Source organism: Ilyonectria robusta (genome assembly GCF_021365365.1).
Source record: "Ilyonectria robusta strain PMI_751 chromosome Unknown BGZ61scaffold_28, whole genome shotgun sequence".
In the NCBI taxonomy this organism is placed as follows: domain Eukaryota; kingdom Fungi; phylum Ascomycota; class Sordariomycetes; order Hypocreales; family Nectriaceae; genus Ilyonectria; species Ilyonectria robusta.
The window spans coordinates 241,258-256,760 of NW_025764462.1; the positions used below are offsets into that span (position 1 = coordinate 241,258).

The 15,503-nt window shown below is 50.8% G+C and overlaps 7 protein-coding genes across 7 annotated transcripts; 2 read left to right on the forward strand and 5 right to left on the reverse strand.

The window, feature by feature from the left end:
• Positions 1 to 404: 404 nt before the first annotated feature.
• Positions 405 to 1,112, reverse strand: BGZ61DRAFT_461655 (uncharacterized protein). The gene has a single exon (XM_046247199.1). The coding sequence runs from the start codon at positions 962 to 964 to the stop codon at positions 695 to 697; it is 270 nt and encodes an 89-aa protein (XP_046097698.1). The 5' UTR covers positions 965 to 1,112; the 3' UTR covers positions 405 to 694.
• Positions 1,113 to 2,973: 1,861 nt separating this feature from the next.
• Positions 2,974 to 5,115, forward strand: BGZ61DRAFT_509745 (glycoside hydrolase, family 47). The gene is made up of 5 exons (XM_046252021.1): positions 2,974 to 3,096; positions 3,150 to 3,345; positions 3,399 to 3,580; positions 3,639 to 4,226; positions 4,279 to 5,115. Exons 2-5 carry the CDS (start codon positions 3,176 to 3,178, stop codon positions 4,848 to 4,850), a joined length of 1,512 nt encoding a protein of 503 aa, XP_046097699.1. The 5' UTR covers positions 2,974 to 3,096; positions 3,150 to 3,175; the 3' UTR covers positions 4,851 to 5,115.
• Positions 5,116 to 5,208: 93 nt separating this feature from the next.
• BGZ61DRAFT_498559 (uncharacterized protein) lies at positions 5,209 to 6,524 on the reverse strand (the record flags this gene model as incomplete). The annotated part of the gene is made up of 2 exons (XM_046251286.1): positions 5,209 to 5,921; positions 6,389 to 6,524. 2 exons carry the CDS (start codon positions 6,522 to 6,524, stop codon positions 5,209 to 5,211), a joined length of 849 nt encoding a protein of 282 aa, XP_046097700.1.
• Positions 6,525 to 7,670: 1,146 nt separating this feature from the next.
• Positions 7,671 to 9,089, reverse strand: BGZ61DRAFT_430671 (anhydro-N-acetylmuramic acid kinase; the record flags this gene model as incomplete). The annotated part of the gene is made up of 2 exons (XM_046243823.1): positions 7,671 to 7,773; positions 7,829 to 9,089. The coding sequence occupies 2 exons, from the start codon at positions 9,087 to 9,089 to the stop codon at positions 7,718 to 7,720; spliced, it is 1,317 nt and encodes a 438-aa protein (XP_046097701.1). The 3' UTR covers positions 7,671 to 7,717.
• Positions 9,090 to 9,545: 456 nt separating this feature from the next.
• BGZ61DRAFT_461662 (uncharacterized protein) lies at positions 9,546 to 10,964 on the reverse strand. The gene is made up of 3 exons (XM_046247200.1): positions 10,754 to 10,964; positions 9,981 to 10,703; positions 9,546 to 9,932 (listed from the first exon to the last, which is right to left on the reverse strand). Exons 1-3 carry the CDS (start codon positions 10,824 to 10,826, stop codon positions 9,766 to 9,768), a joined length of 963 nt encoding a protein of 320 aa, XP_046097702.1. The 5' UTR covers positions 10,827 to 10,964; the 3' UTR covers positions 9,546 to 9,765.
• Positions 10,965 to 11,644: 680 nt separating this feature from the next.
• BGZ61DRAFT_484081 (general substrate transporter) lies at positions 11,645 to 13,168 on the forward strand (the record flags this gene model as incomplete). Its single annotated transcript, XM_046249558.1, has 1 exon — positions 11,645 to 13,168. One exon carries the CDS (start codon positions 11,645 to 11,647, stop codon positions 13,166 to 13,168), a length of 1,524 nt encoding a protein of 507 aa, XP_046097703.1.
• Positions 13,169 to 14,038: 870 nt separating this feature from the next.
• BGZ61DRAFT_121303 (uncharacterized protein) lies at positions 14,039 to 15,124 on the reverse strand. The gene is made up of 2 exons (XM_046237036.1): positions 14,337 to 15,124; positions 14,039 to 14,285 (listed from the first exon to the last, which is right to left on the reverse strand). Exons 1-2 carry the CDS (start codon positions 14,951 to 14,953, stop codon positions 14,216 to 14,218), a joined length of 687 nt encoding a protein of 228 aa, XP_046097704.1. The 5' UTR covers positions 14,954 to 15,124; the 3' UTR covers positions 14,039 to 14,215.
• Between the last annotated feature and the right edge of the window lie 379 nt (positions 15,125 to 15,503).

Below are 15,503 nucleotides of genomic sequence, written 5' to 3' on the forward strand. Positions count from 1 at the left end.
TTCTAATGATTAATCAATTATTATCGAGCCGCTGCGTTTCTCATCCGGCGACGTGTCTCAAACCACTCAGTTCTAAAACATAGGTCAGGTTCTATAACACGGGAAAGGCTGGCCGGCCCAAATTTGGGGACGTTTTTACAGATCTCGGTCGCTGATCGAGGTCAGCGACAGCTCATCAAAGGGCAGCAGGAGCTCAGCTCTAGATACGGAAATGGCTATCGATATGCTTGGGTTCTGTCCCCGACTATATTGGTATTTTTGTAAGTGGCAACTGACTACCTAGTCTACTGCACAATTTCCTGCTTCTCTAGAAGTCTGCGACTTTCAGCTCTGGCCTCAGCCTCGATTTCATGACGCTTTCGCGCCCTGGATTGCTTGAAGCTTGCAAAACAGATACTAGTGCACCCAAGAACAAAAGCTGCAAGAAAGGTAATACCAATTACCGCACCACTCGTCTCAATACTCTTGACGTGCATGCAGATATTTTCACGACCTATGTTCGTCGTACAGATGAGGCCGGGAGAGCATGTGCTCGAGAGGTAGTGGGTAGGGGTGCATGAGCTTGCTGTTATAGTGTGACTGCCGCTGGTTGTGATCTTGCAATAGCTAGTGGATTTCTTGGTTGTACTGAAACACGCAGCGCCGGACCAGACTTTGCCAGTTGTTACAGATGACTCCGTAGATGACGCTGCTGTCAAAGTGACTTTCGTCGATGCTTTTTTAGATTTCGATGCGGCCTTTGTAGAGGAAGGGATTGTTGTTGAAATCTGTTGAGTTGATGCAGCATCTGACGATTGCACAACTTCTGATGAAGCGCGTGCTGATGACTCGAGCGTTGCTGACGATTTGGGTGCGTCTGAAGCAATCTCAGATGAATCAAGTTCCGACGCCACAGCAGACGTCGCCGAGGCCTTGGATTCTTTGGTAGCTTGAGCATCCTCAGATGCTGGCTCACTGGCGGCATTGGATTCGACGCCTGATGAAGGAGCTTCAGATGTACGCTCCTTCTGATCGAGAGATTCCTGGCGTCGTATGACAAATTTTCCCTTGGCAGCGGCCATGGCGATCATGGTGAAAAGAGTGATCACAATGTGCCACAAGTTCATCTTTGGCACGTGGAACCGGAGGGATTCGAGAGAAGGAGATTTTCCCCTGATGCAAATCGAGAAAGGCGAGAAATGTAGTAGATATGCTCAAAGTGTTCAGCAATGCGTAAACATCGGGAGCGCGGAGTTGCACTTGAGCGAAGGGCATGCAGGTTGAAGACGCACAGGGTCCAAAGCTATCCCTGAGAAAGGCGCCCTACAAATAGTTTGCTATCTCGTCCACGAGCGGGAGTGACGGCGTTAAATAAGGCCTTAGAAGAAAGATTGCCGATTAAAAATCACCTGAGATGCATGGACGATGTTCGGAACGCGGAGTCCAGCAATACCGCATTCCGTATTAAAAATAAACCTATCCACCCGATCGGCTGAAGTTGGACTCCATAATTAGTAGCAATCTAAATTTAGCAGAGGCCGCAAGGTCCGCCCAGCAGAGCATCAGGCAAGAGATTTATTTTGTCTCCCCCTGAGTCGCCACGCGGGAGACTAAACAAAGGAGAGCTAGGATGATGATGAGTGAGATACGAAGACTGCTCGTGAGCGTGTTTCAATCCATACACGGGGTAACCAGGACGAATCTGCGAGTGGTGAGAATGGAGTGATTTCAGTTTTTACTTTCACACTCGAGCCTGGATCCGGTGATGGACCGGGTCGCTTTTTCTTGTGGTTGACCTGGAGCTGGTGAAGGGAATCCGCGATGATGGCCCAAAGGTCAGATACCACCGGGACACCAAAAGAGTCATGGTCGAGGTGAAGCAGTGGTCCGAAAGCGAAGGAAGAGTCAGCGTCGATTAAAGAACGCCTTTCCAAGGTTTGATCACTCCGAAGACCTTTGTGCACATAAAGCTAAGCCCTGGCGGATGTACTACTGGTGCACTTCCAAGAAGGTCAGAAGGGAGTGGAATGTATCGAGAACGAGGGAAACTAGGTGCGTAGGTGACCTCGCGGCGATACAGGAGCTTCTGTTTTTTAATACTCAGTTGATTCTCATCACTGTGGTTACCCTCGACAGGTCATTTGTATCTCCCTGCGAGCAGTTGTATCAGGCTTTTCGGCGAGTCTCCCTACGATCTCCGACGTCAACTTCAAGCCTCTTAGACAGCTATAGTCCCAACAGAAGCTCAAATGAAGGAGCCCGCAGGTATGAATTGCAAATCTTTTAGTTTCTAGATCATATGTATAAGACATGTTGGTAGAAGTATGTATGTTAGATTGGGTTATGGTCTTCGTGTCCGAGCCTGTTTATGCTGCTGGGGACCAAGTTACCCTATAGTCAAACACGTCGCCACCGTTTTTAATGCAAAACATCAAAGAAGGCCAATCCCTGATAAGATCACGAGCGTCGATTGGAACGTCTTCGAAAATAAAAATAGCTTATTCACTCGTTTTTAAAGAGTTGGTTGGCTTGGAGCGCTCATTGATCTGCACAATCCCATCATTTAACTCACTCATTACTTTGCATCAAAACCGCGCCTCAGATCCACAGCGTGTGCCAGATTAGTTGCTTTTGTTTTTGAAACAAACCACAAACTCCCTGATTCTCATGAATGACGGTTTAAGACATGCTTGCAATTTCCAGAACCACCGAGAAGAGAGTCAGGCGCTGTGGACACGGCCGCTTGCGCTGATCTGATCGCGAGGGAGGTTGGACACGCTCGCTTGTTTACCCCTCAGAACATCCCGCCGATCCGAGCCAAGATGGCGTAACGCCCCTGCTGCTTTCGGTCTCATGTCGCCTAGGACAGTCTAGCGTTCTTTCCACAGCCCGCTTATAAGACTTGGACGCTTCAATATCCCGGCTATAATAATGTGCTGCTTAAAGGGCATAGAAGGGAGCCGTCTGGACAAAACCCCGCGAGAGCGCCGCCATGTCTCGTGATTCAGGTCACTGAAACCACCAAATCTCCCCAACCCCCTTGACGATCAGTTGCCGACACAATAGAGCCATCTCCAAATATCCAGGCCTTATCGACCCGGATTCATTTCTTCGTGCGTATGCTTCCCGTCTACTGCACTTTGGTATCATGAGACTAATCAGCAGACTAGCAATTGCCCTGGGACTAACTCTCCCGATGCGCGTCACACCATCACCAGGCCTCGGGAAACGGTCTGTCCCGCGCCCAAATGCCAGCAGAGCTGAGGCCGTGAAAGAAGCCTTCCAGACATCGTGGAAGGCTTACTACGATCATGCATTTCCTCACGACAGCCTGCGCCCAATCAGCAATACGTTCGCGGATGACAGGTTGGTCCCGCATATCATGTCCTCTAAACGGCTCCACTCACCAGGATATCTAGGAATGGGTGGAGTGTAACGTCAGTTGACACACTGTCTACCGCTATCCTGATGGAGGATGAAGAGATTGTGAACCAGATTCTTAAGTACATTCCCAAGATAGACTTCACCACGACGAAAGCAGCCAACCAGGGCATTTCCGTCTTCGAGACCACTATTCGATATCTTGGCGGCTTAATTTCCAGTAAATCCCAGCCCTTTGACGACTTGGAGCCTTGGGACACCAGCTGACCATGACCTAGGCTACGACCTCCTGAAGGGCCCTATGAAGCACCTGGCCACAGACCCTGAAGAAGTGGAAGCTCTCCTCAAGCAGGCCAAAACTCTTGGGGACAGTCTGAGCATTGCATTCGAAACGCCCAGCGGCGTACCTGACGGGGTCATCTACCTGAACCCAGAGCCGCGTATCAGCGGTGCGCGCACCAACTCCATCGCTGGCTTCGGCACCCTGGTTCTGGAGTGGACGCGCCTCAGCGATCTGACAGGGGACAAGAAGTACGCCAAGCTCGCGCAAACCGCCGAGCTGTACATGCTTCGGCCTACCGGAAGCCCAGAGCCGTTCCCTGGGCTGGTCGGACACCAGGTCAGTACCGAGACCGGCAAGTTCGTTGACAGCAACGGGGGATGGGGCGGTGGCACGGATAGCTTCTACGAGTACCTGATCAAGATGTACCTGTACGATCCGGAAGAGTTCGCCGAATACAAGGACCGGTGGGTGCTCGCTGCAGACTCGACTATGAAGTACCTCGCGTCGCATCCGACCTCGCGCAAAGACCTGACCTTCCTTTCGGGATACTCGGGCACCAGGACTTACCCAAGCTCGGGTCACTGTGAGTACTCTCTAAAAGCCAAGGGCCGCATGAAATTAACATATTCGTTCAGTGGCTAGCTTCGCCGGTGGCAACTTCATCCTCGGAGGCATCCTGCTCAACGAGGACAAGTACGTCGACTTCGGCCTGGAGCTCTCCGAGTCATACTACGAGACATATTACCAGACGGCCAGCGGCGTCGGCCCCGAAGGTTTCCGCTGGGTCGACAGCGCACAGGAAGTGGGCGCCAACAACGAAGCTCCTCCCACCGAGCAGTCCGACTTCTATGACAAGGCCGGCTTCTGGGCTACTTCGCGCGGCTACATCCTCCGGCCGGAAACCATGGAGAGTCTGTACTACGCGTACCGCGCCACAGGCGACCCCAAATACCAGACGATGGCGTGGATGGGCTTCCAGCACATTGAGCGAGCGTGCCGCGCGGGCAGTGGCTACGCGCATCTTCGCGATGTGACCCAGGCTGATGGCGGAGGCCATGGGGACTTTATGCAGAGTTTCTGGCTGGCCGAGACGCTCAAGTACTTGTGGCTGATTTTTGCGCCCGACTCGATTGTCCAAGTTCAGGCCGATTTGTCGAATGGGTTTGTATTCAACACCGAGGCGCATCCGATCAAGGTGCGTGGGTGAGGGTTAATGAGGATGGGTTGAACATACCTGGCGTAGATCTGCTGTGTGGATGGAGTATATGTTTGCTTTGAATGTGTTGTTATTGTGGATTATATCCTTGATCTTCCTTTTGTTCTTACACTTATTAGCTTGCGTCGTAAGCATTTTGAAGCAATATTGAGGAGAAGAACTGCGACTAGAGTATGCGCCCTGCGAGTCTTTAAGAGCCCAGGAAAATATATCAGCAGATGAGGCCGAGTCAATTCTTAATTAATGCTTATCAACCCTGATATACCCATACGACCACGAACCGCTAATTGTGCATCAAGACATCAAGCCACAAGCGATGCTTATAACCCTCATCTTGCCTTTCCTCCAACTAGCGCACCGCAGTCCAGACATTCTCTGCGTACTGTCTCAGGCGCTGGGCGTCGATAATGATGTCTCGCTCTGCTCCGGTTGGCAGTCTCAAGAATAAAAGGCAAAACTCCAGTCGTAAATCTCCACTAGTGACATTATACGACACGGGATTGCCAGTATTCTGGGTGATAGTGATGACTTGGTCGCATACAGGCCGGGGCTCAGCCGTCGCCCGTGTGTTGGTGGCGCCTTCTCGGGTCTGGACCACCTCGACCCATTTCTCGATTATGATGGTGCGTGTCGGGCGATCGAACTTGGCCAAAAGCACAATCTTCACCTCATGGCGTGAGGCGCGAAACCACCATTCCATATATTGTCTCAACCCTTGCAAAGTCTGTGAATATCCTGCTTCGATGACCAGAGTCGGCCAACCATCATCGCGAGCTGGTGCGGGACATCCTGATGAGTCGCCTTCTCCGCTACCCCCATTGGGGTGCTGGTGTTGTGCTCGAAATGTTGTGCTAGCTGTTGGCATCCAGGTATTGTCTAACCCCATCTTATCCGCTGCAATTATAGTGCGGGCAAAAATGAGGGAATGGAGTAGTTCGTGGACTCGAGTTGGAATAGTGATGATGAGGATCTTGGTAGTAGCGGAAAAGCGTCGGAATCGGACCTTCCTTCGTCTTTTATCTCTTGCCTTCTCAATTTCGGCAAACTGCTGGACTGATACATCTTGAAGAAGATTAGTAAAACAGAATAAAAATTGTCGCAATCCCGCTACGGCAAAAGGGAATGATCACTCCTCTTGCCGGTACTAAGGGGGTCTCGTCATTTCACTACAGCTCAACCCCCCGTGAGGACGAACGGGGGGGTCGTTGACTAGCGAAAAAGTCAGCGACTCGCGAATTTTAGGTACATTACCGTACACCGAAAATATCAGATATATTAAGCAGTGTATTTTTTCGGGGGAATCTTTTGGACAAGTCGCAAAATTTTATGCTTGGAGAAGGTACATTGCCTTTGTTAGGATGCACACCAACCTTTTGGGTATTTTGCGAGCCGCCGACTTTTTCGCTAGTCAACGACCCCCCCGTTCGTCCCTCACGGGGTTTTGAGCTGTAGAGAAACGACGAGACCCCCTTAGTAGCTTTATTGTGGTCCATATCTCCGTCTGACAAAAATACACACAGTTTGCTTACCATAGACGGTGAGAACATCTCCAGTGGTGCGGTTAATCTCATCAAAGAGCTTTTCGATGGTGGTAAACCGGATCACCGGTGACTCTAGCGACGGCACTGGCGTCAAGGATGTATTTCGTGGCGATACCGGCTGCATGGGCGATGAGTAGCGACGGTGCCGTCGGGTTGGAGTTGTGGTGATGGTGGTGATGGTGGTGATGGTGGAGGAAGGACGAAAGTTGTAGAGGGGCTGATGTCTAAGGTTTAATTCACGGGTGGTTGCGTTCCTAAGGTAGGTACCTCAGGTTCAACTTAACGGCGGTACGTACCTTCCTTGATGTGGTTCATTGTGTTGCTCAACAAAGTGAATTGGAGTATAACCTTGATGTATAATAACAACCCCCCCCCCAACGCACGCGCACGCGCACACACAAACACAAAACCTTCGCCTGTCAACCTTAAAAACATTAAATATATTCTATTATTATTTATAGAAAATCTTTAGGCTTTTATTTTTATTTATAATAAAAATAATCTAATAATAAGTTAGGGGTTTTCAGTCTTTAGGGATAATAGCCATCTGATCAGACGCTTGCAGCCACTAGGGCTAGGATTGGCGGCTTCCTTCAACAGGAAATACCGTACCGAAGACCACAAATTAGGAAGGTCTCAGACAAGACCTAGTAGCAACAATTATCTGTTTTAGCATCTCATTTAATTAACAGTCTTTTGGCCCGTTCTTTTGAGACCTTTCAGAGATCTATTTGGTCAAATGGTATCAGCTGAGAAAGTCATTAATTTTGCCCAGTCAAGCTATTTATCCAGACTTTGATCTCGACCCTATCCGACCTTTCCGTCACAACACTATTGCGGTCATTACAGCTCTGCCTCTGGGTGGGTTGTGTGTTCTTAGTGTCCTCTGCTCACGCCCTCACTCATTAATGTGGTTGAGCCACTGCCATCCGCACCCTGTGGTCATCCCTTTTCCCTACCTAGAGGTACCTACGGGTAGGTAGTCTAAGGTGCCACCGTACATCGCCCGCTTTCTTGCTCGACCAAGAATGTTTGCCGGTTGCATAGCGCCGTGGAAGTGTTCAAATCGTCAGGGCAACCCATTGGCAAGAAGAAATTGATAGAAAATATAATCGTGTCAGGTTTGGTCTCTATCTTGGTGCAGATTTGGTCAAGCACCGTCACCCTCGGCATATGACAATTTGACCGTAGCCCTTTGAACCGAGATATGATCCATGCGACTCTGACTCTGACTCTCATGTGGTGGGAAATTTACTAGTAAGAGTATTTTGCATTTGACTTCTAGCATGAGCATTCATTAATATTCCATACCCTCACTCATTGAGACCCGTTAGTCCCGTTGGTATGCGTTCCATTAGCATGCGTTCCGTTTGCTGTAATTACCTACCATTAGTTTTCGCCACCCTCATTGAAATCAACAGCACTCACCCTTTCCTAAACCCAACACCATTTCGTTTCTACCAACAACTTCCTCCGCATGCTTGGCTCTCCAGGGCGCAAGGGATAATTTTCCAAGAACAGCGTACTTCACAGCGCCTCCAGCAGCCGGAATGTTGTTTGCCAGACCATTCTTGTTCGCAAACGCAAGTGTCGCAAACTTGATGGCTTCCTTGTAGGCAGCTGGGATTCCGAACTTGTCGCTCACGGAAAGCGTGAGGTCGTGTTTGGCCATTTCAGCCCCCAGGTCCTTCATCAATGTCGCGTTCCTTGTGCCGCCGCCGGATGCGATGACGCGCACAACAGACGTCCGGGGAAGGATAAAGTCGGCGAGACTCCTTGTGATGGACAAGGCCGTGAACCTGGTGAGCGTGGCGAGAATGTCTTCTGTGGACTCGGCCGCGTTTTTCTCCAGAATGCGGTCGGCGTAACTGGCACCAAAGTCCAATCGCCAGGCCGAGCGAGGGGGCTTTCGTGTGAAAAAGTCGTGCGTTTGAAGCTCATCTAGAAGCGACGTGATGATGCTGCCCTTTGCCGCCAGTTCTCCGTCCTTGTCGTATCCGCGCCCCGTCCGGGCTTTGACTACGTGGTCAATCATGACGTTGCCGGGGCCAGTGTCAAAGGCCATCATCTTGCTGCGATCCTTGTCCGCAAGCTGCAAGTTGGCAATGCCGCCAATGTTCAGCGTCACGGTAGGCCCGTCGTTTCGGAACGCAACGAAGTCGAGATACTGCATGAGAGGCGCGGCTGAACCGCCGAGTGCATGGTCGATTGGTCTGAACTGCGTGACAGTATCCACGTCGGTCAATGCCGCTACCACGCCAGATTCCGCAACGAAGAAACCGCAGGGATATCCGCCCTTCAACCACAGGTCCGGTAGGCTTTTGTTGCCGCTCAGGATGTATTCACGCTCCTTGGCGCGGTTTGGTGGTTCTTGGTAGATTGTTTGGCCGTCATATCCAATGACGAAGATGTCCTGTGGCTTGAGACCATTTCGAGCGATCAGATCATTCGCTGCCTCTGCGTACAAGGCACCAGCGACATAATTCAGTCTCGTCATCTCAAAAATGGTGAGGTCGTTGTCGAAAGCTCGTAGAATGAGAGGCTGCAGCTCCAATGGCCAGTCTACTGTCAGGCCATCGATGTATTCTGGACGGACGGGATGGCCGTCCTCTGCGAGAGAGATTTTACACAGAACAGCGTCGACGCCGTCAAATGACGAGCCGCTGTTGAGTCCAACGATGTACGCCATGATGCGAGTGTGATGTGGCGTGATGTGGGAGACTCGGGGATGTGTAATGATAAGACAGGAATGGCTTGTTCTGTTCAGCTAAGAAATGAGAGAGGAGATCCAGACATTAAATCCTGGATTCTACTTCGTGCTCCGTATTGATGTGAATGACACTCCCCTGGATCCGGGGCAATTATGGGGAGCTTGCTCCACCTTGTCGAGCATCACGCGAGTCGTACTCGTCGGAGGATCCCCCGACGCATCCCCCGACGCTCCACTTGGGTGCAACCACACAAACATGGTGATGGCCGTGGGGAAGGTGGAGATTGCGTTCACCAAGAGCGAGGCGGCACCCCGAAGAGCGGAGACAATTACGCGGTGAGAATGTTGGGTCGCTTGTTATGAAGTCACGCAACATTTGGTAAACGACGAGAGTCAAACGCCACCAAGGAAGGTGATAGAAAGAAGACGCCATCACTACTTCCGAGCTCGGTTGTATTATGATGAACAATGCAGCGAACGATGGTCTAATACCTGAAAGCCAAGGAAGGACTAGTGACACCTCGCTACGCTGAGTCCACGCCTTCATGCAGGTTTTCATGACGATTGTAGATGTGTTTAATTAAGTTACATTAAACTCTGTACCCAGTCTTGATGGCACCGCATCTATTGCACAGTCTTACATCACGCAAACTGTTCAGGCAAGTAGTCCTGCGAGTAGAGCCTTCAGCTTTTCGGTGTCATCGCCAAACTTCTTCATGGCGTCTGCAGACTTCCCCACCGCGCACGCGTCAGCATTGAATGCCCACCTGAAGGCTGATTCATCGTTGATGTAAGAAACCTCAGGCAGGTCTGACTCTTGAGCTGTGAATTGTTAGCACTGGAGTTCCAGAGCGATTGATCAATACGTACCACTCTTCGTTGTCAGCTTGGCGACAATGGGTTCCGTCTCCTTCTCAACCGCTTCAAGAATGGCTGGTGCTGCAGTGAGCAGATCAACGCCAGCCAAGTCTCGAACCTGGCCAACATTTCTGAAGCTAGCTGCCATGACCTTGGTCTTGAAACCGTGCTTTCTAAGGTAATTCTGGATCTTTGACACAGTGGCCACGCCCAGGTCCTCCTCAGCACCGTGCAACGTCCCCCAGTCGGCAATACGACCGACATATGGGGCAATGGCATCAACGCCAGCCTCTGCGGCAGCGATGGCCTGAACGAGGCCGAAGACCACGGTAATCAGACAGCTGACGCCGTGCTCACTTTGCAAGATCCGCGCAGCCTGGATTCCCTCCCAGGTGGCACTAATCTTAATGCGTATCTGCTCTTTGGGAACTCCCTCCTGCTTGTAGAGGTCAATGATGCGGAGAGCAGCAGCCACAGTGGCCTTGGTATCGAATGAAAGGGTGACGTCAACTTCAGTGCTGACCTTGCCGGTGAGCTTGTAGATCTGGGTTCCGAACTGAACAGCTAAGAAGTCGACTGCTGTTGACAGGCGTTCAGTAGCCGAAACAGATGAGGGAAAGCTTTTTGCGCGCGAAACGCTTCTTGAGATCAAAGAGGAATATGCACTGTTTTGCGCGGCGGCATAGAGGAGACTAGGATTGGTAGTTCCCTCAGACGCCTGAAAACGGGCAATTTCTGCTTCGTGTAAGTGATGGGTCTTAAGTTGCAACCATAGGTACACTCACTCTCAAAATCCGCTGTATCGGCGATCAGGACAGTTCCCGCCGCTTGAAGCTGCTGTAAAGGTCCAGAAGCCATTCTGGATGTTTGACTTGGTGGGGTTTGATCTATTGGGGCACTGTGGTGATGGGCACGTCGTTGGCTGGTCAGATCCAGGTAGGGATATTTCGATATATGGCATTATGCAAGAGTCTTGATGTTCTCTGTGAGAGATATTTGCAACCACGTGTTCCTCGCGTTCGTATCCAAGATCAAGTCGACCCACGATGCGTCCCACTCAAGCGAGCCATCATGCGCGGGGGATCCTCCGTCGGAGCGTTCCCCGTATCAGGCCCACATCTCAGCTAGCGTCACAATGTCCACACTAAACTTCATCCTGGAGAGCTTCACCAATGGACACATGATCCATACTAGTGCGTCGGGGGATCCTCCGACACTGGTCTGCTCGAGTGGCACGCCAAATAATCGATTCCCCATGTTTCTCCACGCCTAGCATGCTGCACGTTCTCCGCAGTCTTGTTGACAAGTTTTCGCTACCCCAGATAACTCACATTACGAGCATACGAACCCGGGGTCATGGTTGAGCAGGAATTTTAGCTTACCATCGTGCTGCAACCGATCAGGCCACTCTTGGCTCCGTGGCTGAAGGTCCGTTGCACTGACTTTATCGTGGTGTCCGGGGTTGCGGCACATGACAAGCTCGACGTGTGAGTGGAAAGCTGAACAGGGTGCGCATTCCGTATTCCCACCGGCACCAACTCTGGTATAAATCGGAAGGATTCCAGCTTCGGAATCCTGGCCTCATTCTCTCTATATCTCACTCTGATCTGTAGGGTTCAACTTGAACATTATCTGGGCTACTTTCCATATTTTTTTGCTGAATTAACACCGCTGCAATGGGTCGATTCAGCATCGACTTCAAATCCAACAAGTGGGCCATCATCTACTGTGGTGTCTCGACGTTCGGAGCCCTCTGCTACGGATATGACCAGATCTACTATACCGGCCTCCTGGGCATGCGGCCATTCATCAAAGACTACGGCACCACGATGGATTCCGACGGCAACGACGCCCTGACAACATCATTCATATCCCTTACGGCATCTATCATTTACGTTGGCGAGCTTCTTGGCGCTCTCATAGCTGCACCTATCAATGATAGATGGGGTCGCAAGGCTGTCTTCTACTGCGCTTCAGCCTGCATTGTTGCGGGTGCAATTGTCCAGTTGACGGCCCACGGCATCGAGGGACTCATCATCCTTGGTCGTATCCTGATTGGCCTGGGAATTGGTCAATTTACTGTCACCAGTCTCCTGTACATGGGGGAGGTAGCTCCAGTGGCAATCCGTGGCCCAGCCCTCATGATGTTCCAGCTCATGCAGTCGTGCTCGCAACTCGTCGGCTCCGGCATCACCCAAGGAACAGAGGCGATTCCCAATAAGAACTCATACCTCATTCCTATGGGTCTACTCATCCTCCTGCCCGGCTTGATGGTGCTTTGTCTGCCGTTCACCCCAGAGAGCCCGACATGGTACATAATGAAGCGGCGGACAACCCAAGCGGAAACAGCTCTGAAGAAGATCAATCGCAGCACTCCTGGGTACGACCCAGCTCACGATTTGAACGCACTTAACGAGGCTGTGAGACTGGAAGAGCTCAACAATGCTGAATCGAGCTGGGCTTCGTTGTTCAAAGACCCAATTGAGCGTCGGAAACTCTTCTACTCCTGCGGTGCTATGATTGCGCAGCAAATCAACGGCATCCAATTCTTCTATTCCTACGGTGTCGTCTTTGCGCAATCCATCGGCATCAAGCAGGCATTCACCATTTCCTTGATCACCAATGTCCTCCAGGTCATCTCCGTTGCCATTTCTGTCCTTCTCGGCAACAAGATCTCCCGCAGAAAGAACTTATGGGTTTGCAGCTGGGGCATCTTTGGTGCCTTGATTGTCGTTGGCGGTCTCGGTACCAAGAGAGCCTTTCCCACCGGTATTAGCACTGCCATTGTGGTCTTCTCCTACATCGTCATCGTGTGCTTCAACTTTTCGCTCGGACCCCTTGCTTACACGATTGCTTCGGAAATGGCTGTTGGTCGTAACAGAAACAAGATCATGTCATGCGCAATTGTTACCTTCTTCTTCACCGTCTGGGTCATCGCTTTCACTTCGCCCTACCTTTACTACTCTGCCAATTTGGGGCCCATGATTTGTTTCATCTACGCTGGAACAACCATGGCCACTCTGGCTTATGTCTGGTTTTGCGTTGGCGAGACCAAGGGACGGACCCAACAGGAACTAGAACGATTCTTTACGGACAAAATTCCTGTTCGGCAGTGGAAAGACCACAAGTTCGAGAACTTGATTGAGGAGAAGAATGCCACCAAAGCAGATGATTTGTCTGCCCAGGTCGAGCATGTCTAGTTGGATGCCATTATCTGTCTAGTAGATAGTGGTTGGCTAGAGTAGTGGCAATGGAATGAAGGATCAACTAGTAAATATTTCCTGCCTAATGCTAAACCAGAATCCCATCAATTGTGATTGTGTCTATCAAACTGACCCAGCAGAATATGGTGACGCGGTGATGTTAAAATTCTGCCTTTCATTTCGCAAGATCGCCAAGCTCATGTCGATCTTGAGTGATTGAATAGGTGATGTCTCCAGCATTTGCTCAACCCGACTCAGCAATTCATCCAAGTCGCCTATGTTTCGAAGGATTGGAAACAAGGAGGTGACTGATTTGACTTGGAGAAGAACAAGGTGCGCCGCGAACAGAAGCTGAATGTCGATCCAGTTGTGATAGGGCAGGCGCTCGTCGCTGCTGGAATCGAATAATCGGTGTGCAAAGTGGATGATGAGTGCCGCACTTTCGATACAGTCTCGGCATGACTCGAGGATCCAAGGTTCCTGGTCGGAATGAAGTGTTCGGTTGTCTGGCGGGCGAACGGTGTATTCCATGTCCTTATGGAGGAAGAAGTACAGCACCGGGCGATGGAGGAGGAATACACACGAGAAATATCGAAGTGCAATCTCTTTCTTCATTGAAACAGTTAAAGATGGCGGAAAATATTGGGACTTTATGACTTACCAAGCGCAGCGACATGTCTGGGACATACATACTCAAGGTGGTAGTGTCGCGAGTAAATTGTTGGTTGAGGGGTCTGGACCGATACCAATGTGACAGGTCGCCGGAGAGGCTATTGACGATGTCTGCTAGTTCGTGAGGTTGCGCGTATGCTTTGTTGGGACTGTATAGCAGATGAAGGGTTCGGTTTAGATGATTTCTCAGCCATAAATGGCTCTCGATGCCGTTCCGATCTGACGATTCGCTCCAGTCCCCAACTTGTTGACCCTCACTCCCCAGTGCAACAAACTTGGAGCTGTTGGAATAGTCGGCTAATAATGAGGTGCAATTTTTTGAAGGAAAACCATCGATCTCCGTTAAAATGTCACTACCTCACAATGTCAGCATTAGCTACACTCGTGGGAGGGCTCAAACCTTTCAAGGATGAAGTGTAATCTGGCATATCGATGCACCGAGCTTTCGGCCTGTGATTAGTTGAAGATCCTCGTAGCAGTTCAAGATACTTACTGGTCGCCGAGGTGCTTAAGCGAATATCCTTTAATCGCCGGGTCAATTGCTTGTAACAGACCGAGGGCCTGAAATGGTCGAGCCCAGAAGTGGACAAGGCAGTATGCCGTCAGTAGAACCAACGGAACACGTTCTTCGTCCGGGCGAGACAGTAGCACCCATTGCTTCTGGAGTGCGATCGTGAAAGCGTGGGCAGAGATCCTTCTTGCTGGGGGAGTGTCGGTTACCATGTCATTAGCCATTGACGTTTTTGCTAGAGAAAGAACTAGCAACTGAGCAATGGATAGCCTCTCGAGATCTATTGTGGTAGTATGTGGAGAAGCATTGTTAGGGGAGAGTGGTTCTGCCGTGAAACTGCTGATAACGCAGTCACGGCTCAGGAGCGCACAAATGTCAAAAAGCTCCGGGATGAATAGCGGTAATTCAGCAAGCGAATTGCCGTAGAAGTGGTCAATGGCATCAGCCACTTGCCACAACAAGATCTGCGGCGCGTCATGACTGGATGTCATTGTTTCCAGTAATGCGTGATCTGCCATGTCAGATTCCGATAGATATGTTGTCGATATGACCCCCGGAAGAGTCAGATTCAACCGAATTCTCGGCCAGCAGTGAAGCATCTTCTGTGCGGAGGCTGTGTGAAGGTCTGGAATGGTGCTGAGGGCTAGGTCTTGGCCTCCCTGGGAGGGACCTTGTGAGGTCCCGTTGGCCTGGGTGCCATTCCGACTTCCCTCTAGAGCATGAAGGCGCGATTCGATGCCAGTAAGACGCGAAAGCACAGAAACATCACTGCCAACTGTTAGAATACGCGATGGAATATTGAGAAGAATCGAGTATCCCACGTCTCCAGACTAGTTGGCGTAGGCCGATATGTGCACTCGCGGCCAGCCGTCTTGCAGTGGCTGCAAACAGGGCGGATGCCGTCACATCTCGACTTCCGGTGCCTGCAAGTATCGCATGCAAGATTTGTCTTGGATTTAAGAGTCGCCATCCGCGAGGTAGAATCTGGCCATGAACGAAGAGTACCAAACAGCGAATGAGGGATAGAAATGGTGTCGTGAACCGGATCCAGGCCAAGGAGACATCGGCGCGGCATAACTTAGGAGCCGGCCGGGGCTAGAATTCCGGAGAGGCTCGTGAGCAAATGTTTAGTCAGCCACGAAGACGCAC